Here is a 17,567-nt window from a genome sequence, read left to right as displayed (position 1 = left end):
AATCCAAGTGTAGTGAAACTTTGTTTTTCTGTATTTTTTTTTTTTGTTTTTTGTTTTTGCATTTCTTTTGGTTCGGCAAATTTACATATAAAGGATAAGGCATGGTAAATTTCTATGGCCATTTGTGTATAATACGGGCACAAAAGTGGTTGGGTGAAGCATGAATCCAAGTGTTTTATTCCCATGACATGATTTATAATCTCATTTCAATATTTATGCATATGCAATTAGATAGATATTTTGTAAATTTCTTTTTCAATACCTACTTGTCTCTCTTGTCCAAAACTTTTTCTATAGTCATCAAATCCCACATTCCTTTGTTCTCTTTATTATTACAAAAAGGGGCTGCTAGAGACACAGAGAAATCCCACAGAAGGATCTCACACGCTAATGTAGTACACTATTAGTATGCCACGTGTTATCTATTTTTTTTTTTTTTGTGCGTTTCCCCTCCCCTCCTCCCCTTTCCCTCTCCCTTCCTCGCGCCGGCTGTTCCCGACCACCGTGGCCACCAGACCGTCAATCGCCCTAGACACCGAACAACGCCCGTCGACCACGCATGCTGCGACCACCCCAGCCACATGAGTGCGACCACCCCAGCCACGCCGCGACCACCTTGGCCATCGGACGCCAACCACGTAAGCCACAACCACCCTTTCTACAATGCACAAAATGTGCACGGAAAGCTATGACCCCACCCCTGCCGTGAGCTCCCATGTCCTAGTCGATGGTGCCACTTGGTCCACTAGCAGCTTCTGTCCACCTTGAGGTGGTCCCCGACCACCATGACTGGTGCAAGAAGGGGGAAGAGAGAGACATGGGGGAGGAGGGGAGTGGAAAGGCACCGGGAGATAAGGGGAGAAGGGAAAAAAAAGGACACGTGGCACATTATTAGTGTGCCACATTAGTGTGTGGAATTCCTTTGTATCTATAGTGTTTTACCTACAAAAAGACTGGGTGTGAAAGAACTAGAGCCCATGGATTTTTTTTGTTATGAACACATGATGGAAAGAAATAGCAAAAGTAATCAAACGAACGAGGTGGCTAAACCCACCGCATCTACTAGGTGATCACTATTTTCTTATGAAAGTGGAACTTATCTGAATACCCCAAATGTGTGAGTGTGTGTGTGTGTGTGAGAGAGAGAGAGAGAGAGAGAGAGAGAGAGAGAGAGAGAGAGAGAGAGAGAGAGAGATGTAGATGAGAAGGTACTAGAGCCAACACCAGGAAATGCTAATGACGAGGCACTAGAGCCAATGCTAGGGAATGCTGATGATGAGATTTTAGAGCCAACATCAAGCTCTAATACTAATGAGAAGGTGTTAGAGCCAATGCTAGGGAATGATGATGAAGAGCTTTTAGAGCCAATAACTGGGGTGTTTTTAAAAACTAAATAGGAACTCATTTGGTACTATAAGAAATATGGAAAACAAGTTGGGTTTCGCATAATGACCTAATGAAGTAAAAATGATCATGATGGGAGTGTTACATATGTAATATTTGGCTATGCTTGTGGTGGTAAGGCAATGAATTATACTACCAACCTCGCTAAACCATGTTCAACAATGAAGATTGATTGAGAGTGAAGATTAATGCAATCTTGGTTTGTGGGGTGTTGCTCATAAGTACTGTTAGAATGCACATAATCATGACCTAAGTTAAAGAAAGGCAAGATTCTTTAGATAATCAAGCTATTGATGATTCTGTCAAGAGGCAGCTAGACATTAACGACAAGGCAAGCATATGTATAGCTAAAAGTTTCGGCACATTGGTTGTTAAGGCTGATGTATTCGAGAAACTTCCATTTATTAAAAAAGATGCACGAAATTATATTGACAAAACCCGACACATTAGACTTGGAAAAATGAGGTGTTGATGCATGGGTATTTTGAAAAAATACAGTATAAGAATAAGGGATTTTATTCGTTGATGGATTTGGATAATGATAGAAGATTAGAAAATGTTTTTTGAGTCGATGCAAGTAGCAAAGTAACGTATGGGTATTTTATGGATATTGTAACATTTGATACGATGTGCCTTCAAATCAATATGGCATGCCATTCACCCCTTTTGTATGTGTTAACATAGATAGTCAATACTATTTGGAGCAAGTTGGATATCAAGTAAAAATACTAAAACATTTGTCTAGTTATTTGAAACTTGGTTGAAATGTATGGATGAGAGAGCTTCAAAAGCTATCATCATTGATCAAGACGGGGCCTTGAAAAATGTTATCAAAATAGTTTTTTCAAACACACGACACAAATACTGTTTTGGGCATATAATGTGAAATTACCTGAGAAGTTGTGTTCACATTCCCAATACAACTGTAGTTTGAAGATTGAATAGCATAAATGTGTTAATGATTGTCAGACTCTCAATGAGTTTGAGAAATCTTGAGAGGTGTTTCTTAATACTTACAATTTGTACAAGCATGTATGGATTGAAAGTTTGTATAACGAGTGAATGTATTGAATTAATGTATATCTAAAAGATGCATTTTTGGTTGGGATGAGCACAATTTAGATGAGTAAAAGCATGGATGCATTTTTTTATGGTTTTTCAAAAGTGTTTTTTTTTTTTTCATATCATTTTTTTAACACTTTTAAATATTTTAAAAAATGAAAAAAATTCACAATATTATTAAACAATATTTTCTTACTCACTATGTAAAAAAATAAAAAAATAAAAAATAAAAAATAATAATAAAAAAATTTGAGCAGGATGCTCCAACGGGATCATCTAACGGATCCTTACATTTTCATAATTTAAATTATTTTACTACTGTTTATAATTCGATTAATGGACATAAAATTATTATCTTTTCTAGGAGTGTAATCAGTATGGTTTTGGATAGAATTCAGGACTGAACTGGTATGCACCAGTTTTGTATTTTTTAAAACCGATTAACACTAGTTATTCTCCTAAACCGGTACTCCAGTTTTACTGATTTCTGGTTTAGTTTGGTCTAATTTTTCAGTTTTAATGTATTATATTATATATTATATTATATATTATATTATATAGTATATTATAATATATAATACTATAGTGATAATATATTGTAATATATTATAATATATATTATAATTTTATTATAGAATATAATGATATATTATAATATATAGTGATATAGTATTAGTATAACTATTAATATAATAAACAAAATGATATAAAATTTTAAAATTTAATATTATATTAATTATTAATTTATCATATAATAAAAAATTATTTTATATATAATTATATATAAAAATTATATTTAATAAAAAAATAAAATATATAAAAATCTGTCTAGTCCGATTTTAAAAAAATAAAAATTATTTAACCAGTTTAAAAAAAAAATAAAATCATACCAGATTGAGATTGAGCCGATGCCACCTATCCGGTCTACCGGTTCACCCATTTTTGTTTACACCCGCTTATTCTTTTCATTCTCCCGAGCGTCCCAAAATCGAGAAGGATCTCCCCCTGCGACCGACAAGCCGTGGAGATCCGGAGTAGACGTCGTCTTAATCCATTGCATTTACGAAACTCCCCGATTCGAAGTGATCGATTGCCCTTTGTCTGTTTGGTTGCCGGGAAAGGGTAAAGAGAAAACGAAACAAGACTGTTTGATTTGCCGGGAAGGTTAGTGCTCCTTCATCTTCCCATGAAACTGTTTCTATTAGCCCTTTTTGAGTCAAAATCTCTGTCATTGTCTTTGTTTACTTTTCTTTCTTTCTTTCGATTTTCAGTTTTTTCTCCTTGGTTTTCTCCGCAAGAAACCCTTTCTGTATTTTGGGACTCATGATTAAGCTGGGCATCTGGGACTGAAATAATAATTTTATTACAGATTATTGTAGTTTAACCGTTAACGTAGTCTGATTTATTAAAAGCTAATTTTGATCGCTTTCTACAGTTCTTTTTATGGTAATCGCGGTTCTGTTAATCCCACTCTTCTATTTGCTTACTGGAAAATGGTACCATTACAAAAAGGGACACCTTTCATATAAAATGGTCCCGTGGATTTGGGTTAATGATGAACTGAGGTTGGTTGAAAATTAAGTTTTTGCCGACATTTATTGCTCGAATTTGCATACCCGCTTTGATCTTGGATATATCAAACTAGGAGTAATATATAGGATTTCTACATGGAGTGTGTTATGAGTATTCTCATGTTTTTTTTTTCCGCTTTCTATTTGATGGAAAAGGATTTATTGATCATGTTAAGCTAGTTAATGGGCGTGTATCATTTCTCTTGCAATTCTAAATAAATACTGGTATGCAGGGCTCAATTTTAATTAGTTTGGTTTCTGTGGCATTCTGATTAGTTCAATGCTGATAGAGATATGAAAACTTGCTTGAAAAATGGGTGTATCAGTATAACCATTGTATTTGCCTCAATTCCCCAACACATTTCCATTAGTGTGGAAGCTGTACGTAATTCTGTCATTCCTGATCTCATACTTTCTTTCTTCACATGCATCAAACGATCAACTTAAATCTCCTGGAAGTGAAGCTTTGATGCAACCTTCTGCAACTCCTATTTGTAGCACTTGTTAATTTTTTTTTTCCCAGGAGAGAGAGAGGGGGGGGGGGGGGGGAATTTCTTAGATTCTCAATTCCTAGAATTTGGTGCCAGTAGCTGAGACGGTCTGCCTCTTTCTACGAGTTATTCCTTACAATGAAGGTTAGCCAATAGCATCTGTGAATGTCAACGTATCGTGCTCTGAGCATTTATTTTCTGTTGCCCTCGTTGCTAGATACTTCTCTTTGAAAGTGCATCATCTTTCTCTGGTACCTTCAAATGTATAAACCAAACTTTTTCACTTTTAAGTGGTTATATGCTTGAGTTTTATAAGTTTTGTGAAATTTTATCAGCCTTTATTTATTTATTTATTTTTTTTCCCCGATGGATTTTTTGTACAGATTTTCAGATTTATAGATCCTAAGATGGTTTTTTTTCCTTCCTTTTGGGTTTCATAGCTTCTAATTGGGATTCCACTATCATTTGAAGGATTCACTTGGCGATATAGGAGAAATACTACTCCATAGTTATCAATAGTTTGATCTATTCCCCAGTTTAGCTCTCTCTCTCTCATGACAACAAACACTTTGAGGCCCTAATTGTTTATTGTTGAAGCATTTTAGAGAATAAAGCTGTTTAATGTATTTTACTTGAGTTATTAGATTGATAAAAATTAGAAAATTGGTTTATGACAATGATCTTGCTGCTTTTTTGCTCCTTATTTTAGAGAAAGGGTAAGAAGAGAAAGTAAAATGAACAAGTTAGGATATGGGTTGAACCTGAGGCTGTCGGCGCAACAGAAGAAGCAACAGTCGTCAAAACCACCCCGTCCACCTCCTTTTGGCTTTAATGATGAGGATGAAGACAATGTCGAAAGAGAGATTTCTCGGCAGGCTAGCAAGAACAAGTCCCTCAAGGATGTGAGTAAAAGCCATTGGGAAATATGCTCGTTCTTTTGGGTTTAATTTCTTCTTCATATCATTTCTTATAGGTCTGACTTATTTATAAAATTCTGTTTTTGAAGATTGAGGAACAGCAAAAGAAAGCCCTGGAAGAGGATCCCACAGTATTTGATTATGATGGAGTTTATGACGAAATGAAACAGAAGGCTGTTCTACCTCGAGTGCAAGATCGGGAAGAGAGAAAAGTAAATCTTGTTCATTTCTTCTTTTTTCCAAGTGCTTTAATGGAGCATAATTGAATAATTTACAACAAAAATAAAAGGTTTGATTATCAATCAAGTGGTTAAATTACTGTAACTTCTTAAATATCAAAGAACAAAAGGATGAGGTGTTTTTTTAAAAGCAGAAGTTTTAATACAAGTATCATAATATCATTGGCCTATATTTATTCCTAATTTTGGTATGGGAGTGGGGGTGATTCAATGGATGTTATTTGACGTATGAATCTGCCAACCAAACTGTATTTCCTCTCTAGGGATGTTGCTAGTGGTTATCCAATGATACAACAATTTGAGTGAGTTATTCAGCTCCTTTAACGCTCTCTCACAATGTTCATATTTTGCGGGCATTTTTCTTCCAACCATATGCTTCACATTAAGCACAAAAGAGCCATCCGTCATACCACTACATTCAATTTACTTCCCCAGGGTGCATAGTATTGCGAGTGTGGCTTTAGTGGCTGAATTATTGGAATTTTCAAGTGGCTCCCCTTAGTGGAATGTTAGGTTTTTAGAGTGGCTCATAATTGAGAACTTGAAGCCTTTACAGAATGTCTTAATCTCTTGCACTCTACCAGATTTTATGTTGAAGTTGTGGATAAGACCCTCAGGACCCCTTCTATGAAAGGGAGATTTAATGCCGGTTCATTCTATCAGTTCCTATTATTTTGTTTTCACTTCAGTTTGAAGCTTTAAGCATTAGTTTTTTAAGATTTTTCTGGTTGCAATAAAGGGGTAGGGTTTCAATTGATCTTAGTTACAGTTCCTCCCAAACCTTTGAAATAAAAAAATAGAGAGCCTAAGGCAGGCTTTATGCTATAAGAAACTGGATTATTTATTTTTAACTAAATAAAGAACAGAAATGGGACCCTTTTTTTGGTTTTGTGTTCTTCATGGATGTGGTTAGATAGTGGCTATACTTGCCAAAAAGAGTAGTTAAAAAGTGATTGTAACCGGTTAATTGTGTGTTTCTATTTCAGTCAAGATATATTCAGCTATTGAAAGAAAAAACTAAAGAACGTGAGCAATACCGCGAGGTTGTGTTTGAGAGAAAAATTGCTAAAGAGAGAAGCAAAGATGACCACCTCTATGCAGACAAGGACAAATTTGTTACAGGTGCTTACAAAAGGAAACTTGAAGAGCAGGCAAAATGGATGGAGGAAGAACGTAAGCGTGAATTGCGAGAGGCAAAGGAGGATGTATGTCTAACTTTTGCCTGGTCTTCTTGTAATGCAGCTTCAGTATAATTTACTGACTACCATCATTTTGCTTGTTTTATATTTTACTATTTTTAGCAAAGAAATTAAAAAAAGCTATATATGGCTAAATTATGCCTAATTGAAGATTCCTAGTTTACATTCTTTTTTTTAGTAATTAAAATAAAATTTTATTGAAACAAGTAAACCCAATTTACATTCTTGCATGCTCATGTTTCTGATGTTGAGTCTTTGCTATTCTATGTTCTGCATGAGACAATTTTTTATGTCTTTTCTGTTTGTATTTGGCATGTAATTGTGGCTGACAGCATATGGACATTTTAATAATTGGATTTAAATGTGATGACTTGAAAGTGGATAGTCTCTATTTGGTGCAGAACATGGAGTATTTAGGTCATTTCACATTATGTTAATCAGTGAAATGATCAAAATACTAAATTTTTTACACTGAATAGATACTTATATTTCACTTGGAATGAAGAGGATCCTTATCCTACAATGAGTGGGGAGACTGATGATATTCAATGCTTCATAACATCACTGTTTGCGTTTATCTGTTCCCTGTTAGATATACACTAGGGTCTTGGTTGCAATTGGAAGAACATCTGTAATGTACTTTCCCTGCAGCTATCCCAATGCATGTAATGCTTTCATATGTTATCTTCTGTTGCAATTTGGATGAAGGCTTCAAAATTTCCAAATTAGAACTTTAAGCAAAATGCCACTTCAAATGATAATCTAAATGAAACAACACAAGGGAGTTTCAGGAGCACATGTGGGATGCTAGGATAGTTAACTGCTCTCGCTTAAGAAGAAAGAGTGGGTGTTTAAATCTTATTGGAACATTTTATTGCTATTTTTTTATGAGTAACATTTCATTGCTAAGTTGGTAGTGCAGCGACTGGTCTCCTTGATTTCTATACAATTGTAGATGGATGAATTGAATTGGTATTAGTGTGTGATACAACTGTCCTGCATGGGGTATCAATGCAATTTCAAATCATGTGTGGGCATTTGCAAAGATTGTTTAGAATCAGGACCACTGGAGGTTTACCTGGCCATTAACTTCAGGGGCTTGTGGGATTAGTTGAGGTACGCGCAAGCTGGCCCAGATACTTACGGATATAAAAAAAAAAAAAAAAAAAAAAAAAAAAAAAATTGTTTAAAAGGGATTTCACCTATAGACATGAGCTTATATTTTTGTTTTCAAAATCAGGAAACACTTGATGATTTTTAGGACTGATTAGGTGATCTAGGTCGATGCACCCAACTTCTTGTTTGTGCGACATGTTGTGTTGGTGGATTTTCCAGATTTTGAGGGAAAGGCTGATCCTGTGGTGTTATATCAGTTGGCTTGCTTCATTTGAGAAGTTATTTTGAGATGAGTGATGATCAAAGAGTGAGCTTTGCATATATGAAACCTGATAATCTAGGCCTGGGATGGTTGATGTCATGTTGAAATAGATGTAAGAAGGTGGTAACCACCACCACTAAGCACAAGACAAGATATGAAGACTAAGCTTCTTGAGAGGTATATGATTCCGAAGTGCCATGATAAGTTTGATTGAGTTTTTGTTTTTAAATCAAAAGCAAAGCAACGGGCCAATTGTCAAGTATAAACAAAATTCTGGTGACTAGATGTGAAGTATTGAAGGACACCTGCCATGAACTTCCTCTATTTGTGGTTGGTTTTAGGGCTGGTATGAGGTGAGAATTTTGTAGGAAGCTACTATTTTTGTGGAGTAGTTAGAATATCTGATTGGTAGTATTATTGGGTCTCAAACCACAGAGACGACAGTTCGAAGGACCCAAGCAAGACCAGCAGGCAGAAAAGCCTGAAACATGCACCAAGCGGCCACAACAGAACACTGACTAGGTAGAACAGCATGTCAGTGGGTCAGAAAAGAATGCAGGAAATCCAAAAGCAAGGGCAGGCTGGTAGCAGAGCCTAAACTGCTAGCTGAATGGTGCAAAGCACATACAGAAAAGTCAATACTGCTTGCTGAAAAGATAAGATCAGAAGCTTTAAACAAAAGATACTAAGGCTCCGTTTGGAATTTGGATTGAACTAAAATCTAATTACCAAAAAAAATAAAAAAAATTGGACTGTTTAGTTTTAAGCTGAATCTAACATCCAAACACCAAACTCTCAAATCACTAAACTCATCTCAACTCAAAACCTTATTTACACGTGGGACCCACAACCTTTTTTAACTCAACCCCTCTTTACACGCAGAACCCAGAACCGTTTTCAACTTCTCATAAATACATCTAAACTCATCTTAATATTCAAATACATCTAAACTCATCTTAGGTGGACTCCACAAAACCAACTCCATCATCTCAACTCACTATTACTAATAAAGAACTCAACTCAGCTCAACATCCAAACGGGGCCTAAGAAGTTCAATAAATACATCTAAACTCATCTTAATATTAAAGCTACTATGCCCTAGCAGAGTTCAATAATTGTTCTATAAGAAGTAACAGGTGTATAAAGGCAGAAACTTTTGAGTGAAAACTTAAAAGATATGGAATCCTTTACACTTGTTAACAAAGATTTCTCATAAATAATTAAGAGACTGCAGCATGTAAACAATGAAATAAGAAAGACCGAGAATCTTATTCCAACTATTTTATCTTTGTATCCGAATAAGAAAGTACTAGTCAAAAAAAGTATTCAGCTAAGAAAGTGTCTAATGCAATCATGGTCTGGATTTTCGATCTTGCGATCCCAGCTCATGGTTCCCACCAACAAAGAAAAGGAAGAAAACTCAAGTTCAAGCTTTTTATCCCATGTTAGGGATACTCCTTAGAAAGCCAGGCATTGTGGTACATAATATCATCAAAACTCGAGGTCAGGGTTTTCTTCAGCTAAGGGAGATGACTGATGCTATGGAAAACAGCTTTCTCAAAATTGAGATCAAAGTTATTTGGAAAATATGGTGTAGTTCGATCACTTAATTGGCCTACTCTTAGGCTACTTAACTTTACTTACAACTCTGCCCTATGCTTTTTCTTTTAGGTTATAAAATTGCTGGTTCAGTGCTAATTAAGTCATAGTAAAGTAGGGGGAAGTCTTCTAGTTTTAAATTTTCTTGAATGGAGTGTACCATAGGCTCTGACTCTTATTTTAAATATGGACGTTTTTGTTATGATATGTTCCGGTAGTTTCCCATGGTGTGATTGTTTTCCTTTCTCGGGTGTGATTTGTTAGACTGATTGTTTTGTTTTTCTATCCTTCAATTCAATGTGTTAACCCCAAACAACCAGTAAACTCCTTAAAGATTCTGCTTTTTTATTTCTTAGAACTGTTTTCTCAAGTTTTAAATCACGGGGGCTTAATTTCTGTTTTATATGATTTTTTGTTATTTAATTAGTGAAAAGTGGACATGGTTCTTTGATTTGGATAAGACTGAAATTTGGGTCTTGATCTCAGAAAATTCGAAGCTGTGATCTTAGAATCCCACTGACCCAAGTCACAGGGGTTATTAAACTTAATTTCTCATTATTCATTTGAAGAAAAGCATCTTTAAGAGTTTTTCTGTGCGTCTTTTAAAAAACGTACAGGAAAAAGCTAAAAAAAAGGAGCCAGTTTATTGGTGGTTTTATGCTATATTTTAAACAACTTCCATTCTACTGGCTTGATTTCACATTTATATTTTTTAGTGTAATTTCTGCTGGGAGATCTTAATCCTGGACGCTAAAGTTATCCACAGGAATATGTATTTCAGGATCTCTTTTGATTGAATTTAGGGTAGCCATGGTTTAGAGAGCCTAGATTGAGTTTAGAATCAGTGGAGGAGGTGCCTGACAGGAAGTATGAGCAGTAAGGGTGGTGCGGTGCGTGTTGGTAATTTGACTAATGTGCCAGATTGGATGTTTAGTGGATCGAGACCTATTGGCATGTCAACCTTAAATTGGATCAGTTTATGAGGGCTTTGGTTGGTTTCTGTTTATATACTTATATGTATTTTCCTGCAGACCGTACCGAATTAAATGTTTGTCTTTTTTTCTAGGGAGTAATTTCTTACCTTTTCCTTAAACTCTTTGAACCCATACTGATATGTTATGTTTGCATGGTTTTTTGAAGGTTACAAAGAAGAGTGACTTGAGTGATTTTTACTTCAACCTTGGAAAAAATGTTGCTTTTGGTGCAAATGATACTGAGTTGAGGAAGCCAGAGAAACAGGCCGACTCAAGGAAGGCAGAAAGACAGCCTGAGTTACGTGAGCCAGAGAAGCTTGGAGAAAAAAGCTCTGCAGGTGTATCAGATAAAGTTGGGCCATCAGATAACTTAAATTTACCTTTGGAGGTTTCAGGCATGGAGGAAAAGCATCAAAGTTCAGCTTCCACTCTACCTGAGAGACAGTTCTTGTCCCCAGATGTAATGCCAGCTACCAACACTTCAGCTCAAGAAACTGTAGGTGAACAACCATCAGCAGAACAGCCGAAGCAGGACCATCATAAGAGGAATGAAGATGCCGTAGCTGCAGCTAAAGAACGGTTTTTGGCACGGAAGAAGGCTAAAGAGCAGTAAAATCTCTCTCACAGCATGTCATTTGAATTTGGAAATTCAGAGCAAATCCTCTTTCTTTTGAATCTGAAAATAACTGGTTAAGCATTGTCACAGGAGCTGATTCCAGTCTATTCTTCACACGAGCTTTTGCCTGTGCGTGTACATCTTGGCTATTTGATCTTAAATTGTGGCTCAGCAATGTATGCAATGCAGAGACCTTAAAGCCAATGACCTGAGACTTACCACACACGGGTACGTAGAGTAGGCTTATATGAGTCCGTGTGAATCTTTGAATTTCAGGTTACCAAACATGTGGAATGTTGTTTGCTATATTATCATACCGCTGAGTTGGCGGAGTGATTGATTTATGCTGCCATTAGACACAGATATAGGCTGGAAAAGTGATAGACATCGTTGCGTCTCGCTCTGTCCGAGTCGTGATCCAGCGTTCCACTTATATTACCAGATTTTAATCATTAAAATTTCTATTCACAAAAAAGTAAAGGAAGAAACAGAAGTGTCTTGGGATCAAAAGATTTTGATCCTACTCCACTTTTTGGGAAAATCTAAAGGTAGTAGAAAAAAACATAGCCCTCGATTGGCTGTTAATGCCTCGTCTCCTTATTGGTGTTGACGTGGTGGTCAACGGCCACGTCACTAATAGTCAATAAATTAATTGAAAAACTAATAATAATTTCAAGTGTTTCTTCTAAACCTTTTAAATTACATTTATTAATTTTGAAAAAGTATAAGCCCCATAAACATAATTTTTTTAAATAAAAACATCAAAAAGACTAAAATTGATGTTTAGTAAATATCGAGGGAGGTAATTGCTCATTTACCATGGCAACCAATATTGAATTTGTAAATGGAGTGTTTGATGAAGTGTTTGATAGCTCAAATTGGCCAGATCATGTCCCCAATCAAATTGATCTCACTACGTGAGAGTTCAATGCCCAAGCATGTGATTGGATCACGTGGGAGTTTGGCTTTGAACATGCGATCCGACTCCCGATCAAATAGGTCAAGTCATGTGGAAACTTGATTTGAGTATATGATTTGACCATCGATCAAACTGATCATGATTCATGAGAGCTCAACTCCTGAGCATATAAAGCTTACCCGATCTCATAAGTATCCAACCCCAATGAAAGTGGTCGGATTACATGGGAGCTCAGCTCTCGAGCACAAGATCCGACTTCTGATGAAATAGATAAAATCACGTGGGAGATCAACTATCAAGCCTGTATCCAACCCTTCTTCAAGTTGCTTGGATCACATGGGAGCTCCTTTCTCGTTGGGCGAGCAAAGAGATCTCGAACCTTGAGTGAGCAACAAAGCTTGAAAGTGTTTGCATCCTCTAGCAAAGTGTTTGTACGAAGAGCAAGCAACTACAAGCAGCATTTAGCTCGGATGTGAGCTAAAGTCCTTGCATGCAAGAGGGTGAGTGACAACATTGAAGAAATCTTGTTCCGTTTTCGAAATACCACCGGAGGCAAGTGCTCGGACTTAGGGGCAAGCAAACAATGCTTGCACCCCCAGGCCAATAAAGAGTACTCAGACCCAAGGGCGAGCACCCCGGGAGAGCAAGGAGAACTCGCACCCCGTGTGAACAAAGAGTGCTCGAACCCTATGCAAGCAAAGAGTTTTCAAACCCCAGGGTGAGCATAGAGAGTTTGAACCTTGGGGTGAACAACAACAACTCCTATAAAAGGCAATTAAAAGTGCTCACCCTCAAGGTGAATACCGTAAAAGAGCATGAAGGTTTGACTAGTGGCCTAGAGTGCTTGCTTAGTGGAGTGGGAAGAAAAGTGTTTGGAAAATGAAGCTTGGTTGGAGAAAATAAGGTAGGACGAGAAAAAGAAGACAGATTGAAAAATGAAGTTTGGTTGAAAACATGAAGGTATGATGGAAAATAAAAATAACCCAAAAAATGAGTTCAGTCAGAAGATGAATGTAGAACATGAAACTTGGGTAGGATAGAAAAATGAACCTAGGCGACTAAAAGAGCTTGCCTCGAAATTTGCTCCTCTTAGGGGTGAGCATTCAAACAAATGACTAGCGTGACTTTGCACTTGGGGGCAAGCAAAAGTCCAAAGTTCTTGCATCCAAGGAAGGCTAGTGAAGTGCTTGCAGGTGCAAGCAATAATACTTCTCAGCTCTATTTTAGGGCACGGGCATTCAAAAAAAAAAAAAAGTGATCTTTACCAAGTAACCATCTTCGGGCACACAAAAGTAAAAGTTTCACACTATCTAGGGCGAGCAACAATATTTTATATCCATAGGACGGACACTTTGGTGGCATTACATTCTCGAGAATCGTGCCCAATTGTTGAAGGAGCTCATGCAAATCGTACCAGCTCCTAGAATCTAATGCTTACATGGAAGCTCAGATTACATGGGAGCTAAACTCTCGAGCATATAAAGTGTACTTGATCTCCATAAATATATAGCCTCCGGTCAAATTGATCGGATTATGTGAAGCCCCCAAATCCCACGTATGGATACGGAAAAATTGAGATATCCAGATGATGACATCACGAGTCACCATCTTATCACCAAGTGCCAAGTGTGTGTACATACAACGAGTGTGCAATAGAAAACACGCAGCGGATAAACAGAGTCATATAACTAAGTACCAGAATTTTTCTTTATTTAATACAAAACCGTTCAAAACATATATAATAAGATATTACAAGCCATAAATATAGTTTCAAACCAAACTATAAAGCAAAAACTCCAAATCAATACTCCGGCGGAGCCGTCTCCTCGGACTCAGCCTCCTCCTCCTCCTCGATCTCTACATCAAAACCTACGGTATCAAAAATGGTGCCGCAGGTAAGTAAGATCCAAACGCTACTAGATAATAACATATTAAACTCAAATAATATGTATGAAAGAATGCAAATGCACATAACCCATAAAAACCACATTTTTTCACGCATGCCAAAAAAGCCCATTTTGGCCCAAAATAAAACCTTTATCACATATCCTTGCCATTATCTCCCAAAACAAGAAACCATCATTTTTTCAGAAAATGGATCACATAGCCTCCATAATAACCTCGCCATTTTCCCTGAAAATGGCGTAACCAATAACCAAAACCCGTTCCAATTATGCATGCACCATGATCTCCCTTAGGGATCATCCGCACACTCTGATTCCTGTGCCACACCGTAGATAATGACTATGCGTGTGACACCTAAACGAACGATGCCCAATACTCCCGCCCGACGCATACCTGGACCAGGCCATCCTCTAGTCTCCGCTACTCTAAGGACCATGGAGTCGACACGACAGCGTTACCATATCGTGTGATCCGGCCGTCACCCGGCGACAACCCAGGGGATGTCACTCAATATTATCCACTCTTGAGTGACCAAAGGAGCTTCACCGAGTATTCCCGGCTTGGGATCGTGACACACACGCACCCGAAAATCCATTTACACGATTAAAACGAGATTTTCTTAATTTAAATAAAATGCACATAAATGTATCATGAAATGCACGCCTCGAGATACAATTAACCAGCCAATCACAAAATAACAAAACCAAACAACTCCGTCCTCAATCCATCCAACCCCCGAACTTCTCGGACTCAGTTCAGAATCAACCAACCAGTCCAAACAATTTATTGTAAGAGCAAAAATATATTTAAATCTAAAGTAGAGTTTGGAAAATACTTACAGCGCTATAAGGTATTTTTTGAAAGCTCATGACGTTACAAACGGAGGAGAAAAAGTAACATAACAGTGTATTTTACACTATGGCCGTGGGTTGTAAATTATCTACTTTTGAACGGGGACAAACCAAGACACGAAATTGATAGGGAATGATCTAAAGATGTTTATGAAACTAATGGAAGTGAGTTTTGGCCGTGGGTGGTTGTGAAAATGGCGGTGGAAGTGCAAAAAGGGGCAGATCGGAGTTGAGCTCGTGGGAGCTGCTTCGGTAACAGATCAGAGCCGGAAATGGGTGGGTTAGGATGGCAAGAGGTAGGGGATGAAGTGGTAAAAATATGGTGGCTGGAGGTGGAGCGACGGCGCCAGAAATGACTCAAAACCTTGCGGCTTAGATGGGCTGTAGGGGGTTAACGGCGGCTTGGATGGGTTTGATTTTTGGTGGGGGTGTTCACCTGTCGGAGGGGAGTTGATTGGTGGGAGTGGTGTCGGCCACGTCGGCCGGCGGCGGTGGGTCTGGGTGGCTAAGCTGAACGGTAACGGGGAGAGAAGAGAGAGCTCACGCGCAGGAGAGGAGAAGGAAAAAGAAGAAGAAGAAAGAAAGAAAAAGGAAAAATGGAAAAAGAAAAAAAGAGAAAAGAAAAAGAAAAGATGAGGGAAAAGAAATGAGATCCAATCTTCACCTTCGGAGTCCAAAAACTAAACCGACGAAAACGATTTTAAAAACCATAAAACGACTAAAATAAATTAAACACCACATCAATTAAAATAAAATCAATTTAAAATACAATAATTTAAAATAAAAGAATTAATATATTAATTAAATTAAAAAACTCATTCAGTGAAAATATACGTAAAAACGAGGTATCACAGATTACATGACAGTTTGGCTCCTATACTTATGAAGTGTAGCAGATCGCCAATAGTATGACTAGTTTTTTGGATGGGTTCTTTCCTTTTAAATATTTGGGTGTCCCTATTGTGGTTGGTAAACTTAAGGTCTATCATTTTGGTGAGTTGTTTGAAAAAGTTAATAAGAAAATTGTGGGGTGAAAGATGAAATTGCTTTCTGCTGGTGGTCGAGTGATTCTTTTGAGTCATGTGTTGTTGAGCATGGCCACTCATCTCCTACCTGTTTTACATGTTCCTAATGGGGTGCTTATGGCTTTGAACAGGATTATGAGTTCCTTCTTTTTGGGTGATTTTTATGGTAAAGGTAAGCGGAAGTAAGTTGCCTGGAAACACATTTGTTATCCTACTGAGAAAGGTGGGTTGGGTATCTGTGATTTTGGGGATATTCAAAGGGTTTTACATGTGAAATTTGCTTGGCGTCTCATTCGGGGTCAATCTTTGCAGGCTGATTTTTTAGAGGCAAGTATGTTCAGGGTAGCCATTTATCCCTTCTAAATCCTAATAAGGGTATGCAATTTTGGAAATCTATTATCTATTGTGTTCCGAAGGTTTTGAGTAATTCTAAGTGGATGATGAGAGAGGGCAATATCTCTTTCTGGTATGATAATTGGGAGGATGGTGGTCCTATTAGTGGACATTACCTGGTTCTTGAGAAAACTTTGTTGAAAATCAAAGAGTATTGGATTGAGAATGGGTGGGATATCCCTCTCTTAGAAAGGCTAGTGGATCAGCAAAAAGTTTTAGAGTTATATCAGTTTTTGGCTAGGAGGAAGGATGGGCATGATGTTCTCATTTGATTGAAGGATAATAATGGAAATTTTATTACAAATAGTGCTTGGGATTGTATCCGCGTTAGAGCTTCTTCTTTACCTTGAGCCCATTGGATTTGGCATACTAATCTTCCCAAGAAAATTTCTATCATGATGTGGAATACTTCTCATAATTGTTTAAGTGTTGATGATAAAATCAAGAAAATAGGCATCCCTATAATTTCTAAATGCAAGTGTTGTGCCAGGGGCCATGTGGAGGATTTAAACCACGTGCTTTGTACTGGTGATTTTGCTAGATAGATTTGGCATTTGGCTTTGATTCAATTAGGTGTTCATATGGGTGTTTTCCAAACGTGGCAGGAGCAAATCAATTTCTGGTTCCATCGTGCTGGTAAGTCTTCTCAATTACGGATTATTTTTGGTCTTCTTCCATCCATTGTCTTTTGGAAGCTTTGGGACAGGCGTTGTAAAGCTCGGTTTAAGGATAAGGTGGACTCAGCTCAGTCGGTTTGACATGTTATTAACCAGTGGATTCGAAGGGTTGTTTCTTTATTTATGAAAGTTTCTAGGATCTCTTACCATGATGTTGCTATTTTGCATAGATTGGATCTTCCGGTCTTATCTCCTAACCCTAGGCAAGTTTGTGTGGTTAGGTGGACTTGGCCCCCACAGGGTTGGATGAAGCTTAACTCTAATGGTAGTAGTTTAGGGAATCCTGGGCTGGTTGGTGCTAGGGAGGTAATTCGTGACCATTTTGGTAGGTTGCATTCAACTTACTC

At 37.4% G+C, this 17,567-nt stretch overlaps 1 protein-coding gene across 1 annotated transcript; it reads left to right on the top strand.

Annotated features, from left to right (window-relative positions):
- Positions 1-3,412: 3,412 nt before the first annotated feature.
- On the top strand, positions 3,413-11,792 carry LOC122294675 (nuclear speckle splicing regulatory protein 1-like). The gene is made up of 6 exons (XM_043103588.1): positions 3,413-3,630; positions 5,238-5,430; positions 5,535-5,657; positions 6,671-6,889; positions 11,001-11,443; positions 11,541-11,792. Exons 2-6 carry the CDS (start codon positions 5,263-5,265, stop codon positions 11,545-11,547), a joined length of 960 nt encoding a protein of 319 aa, XP_042959522.1. The 5' UTR covers positions 3,413-3,630; positions 5,238-5,262; the 3' UTR covers positions 11,548-11,792.
- Positions 11,793-17,567: the final 5,775 nt, after the last annotated feature.

Source organism: Carya illinoinensis, chromosome 14 (genome assembly GCF_018687715.1).
Source record: "Carya illinoinensis cultivar Pawnee chromosome 14, C.illinoinensisPawnee_v1, whole genome shotgun sequence".
NCBI lineage: Eukaryota > Viridiplantae > Streptophyta > Magnoliopsida > Fagales > Juglandaceae > Carya > Carya illinoinensis.
Note: the sequence above shows the minus strand (reverse complement) of the source record. Positions and strands in the feature narration are given on the sequence as shown.

What these genes read in the sequence shown, in the direction of transcription:
- LOC122294675 (XM_043103588.1), top strand. Translation starts at nt 5,263, where the DNA reads ATGAACAAGTTAGGATATGGGTTGAACCTGAGGCTGTCGGCGCAACAG. An exon ending in AGAACAAGTCCCTCAAGGAT is followed by an intron (nt 5,431 to 5,534) that starts GTGAGTAAAAGC and finishes CTGTTTTTGAAG; the next exon opens with ATTGAGGAACAGCAAAAGAA. An exon ending in TGCGAGAGGCAAAGGAGGAT is followed by an intron (nt 6,890 to 11,000) that starts GTATGTCTAACT and finishes GGTTTTTTGAAG; the next exon opens with GTTACAAAGAAGAGTGACTT.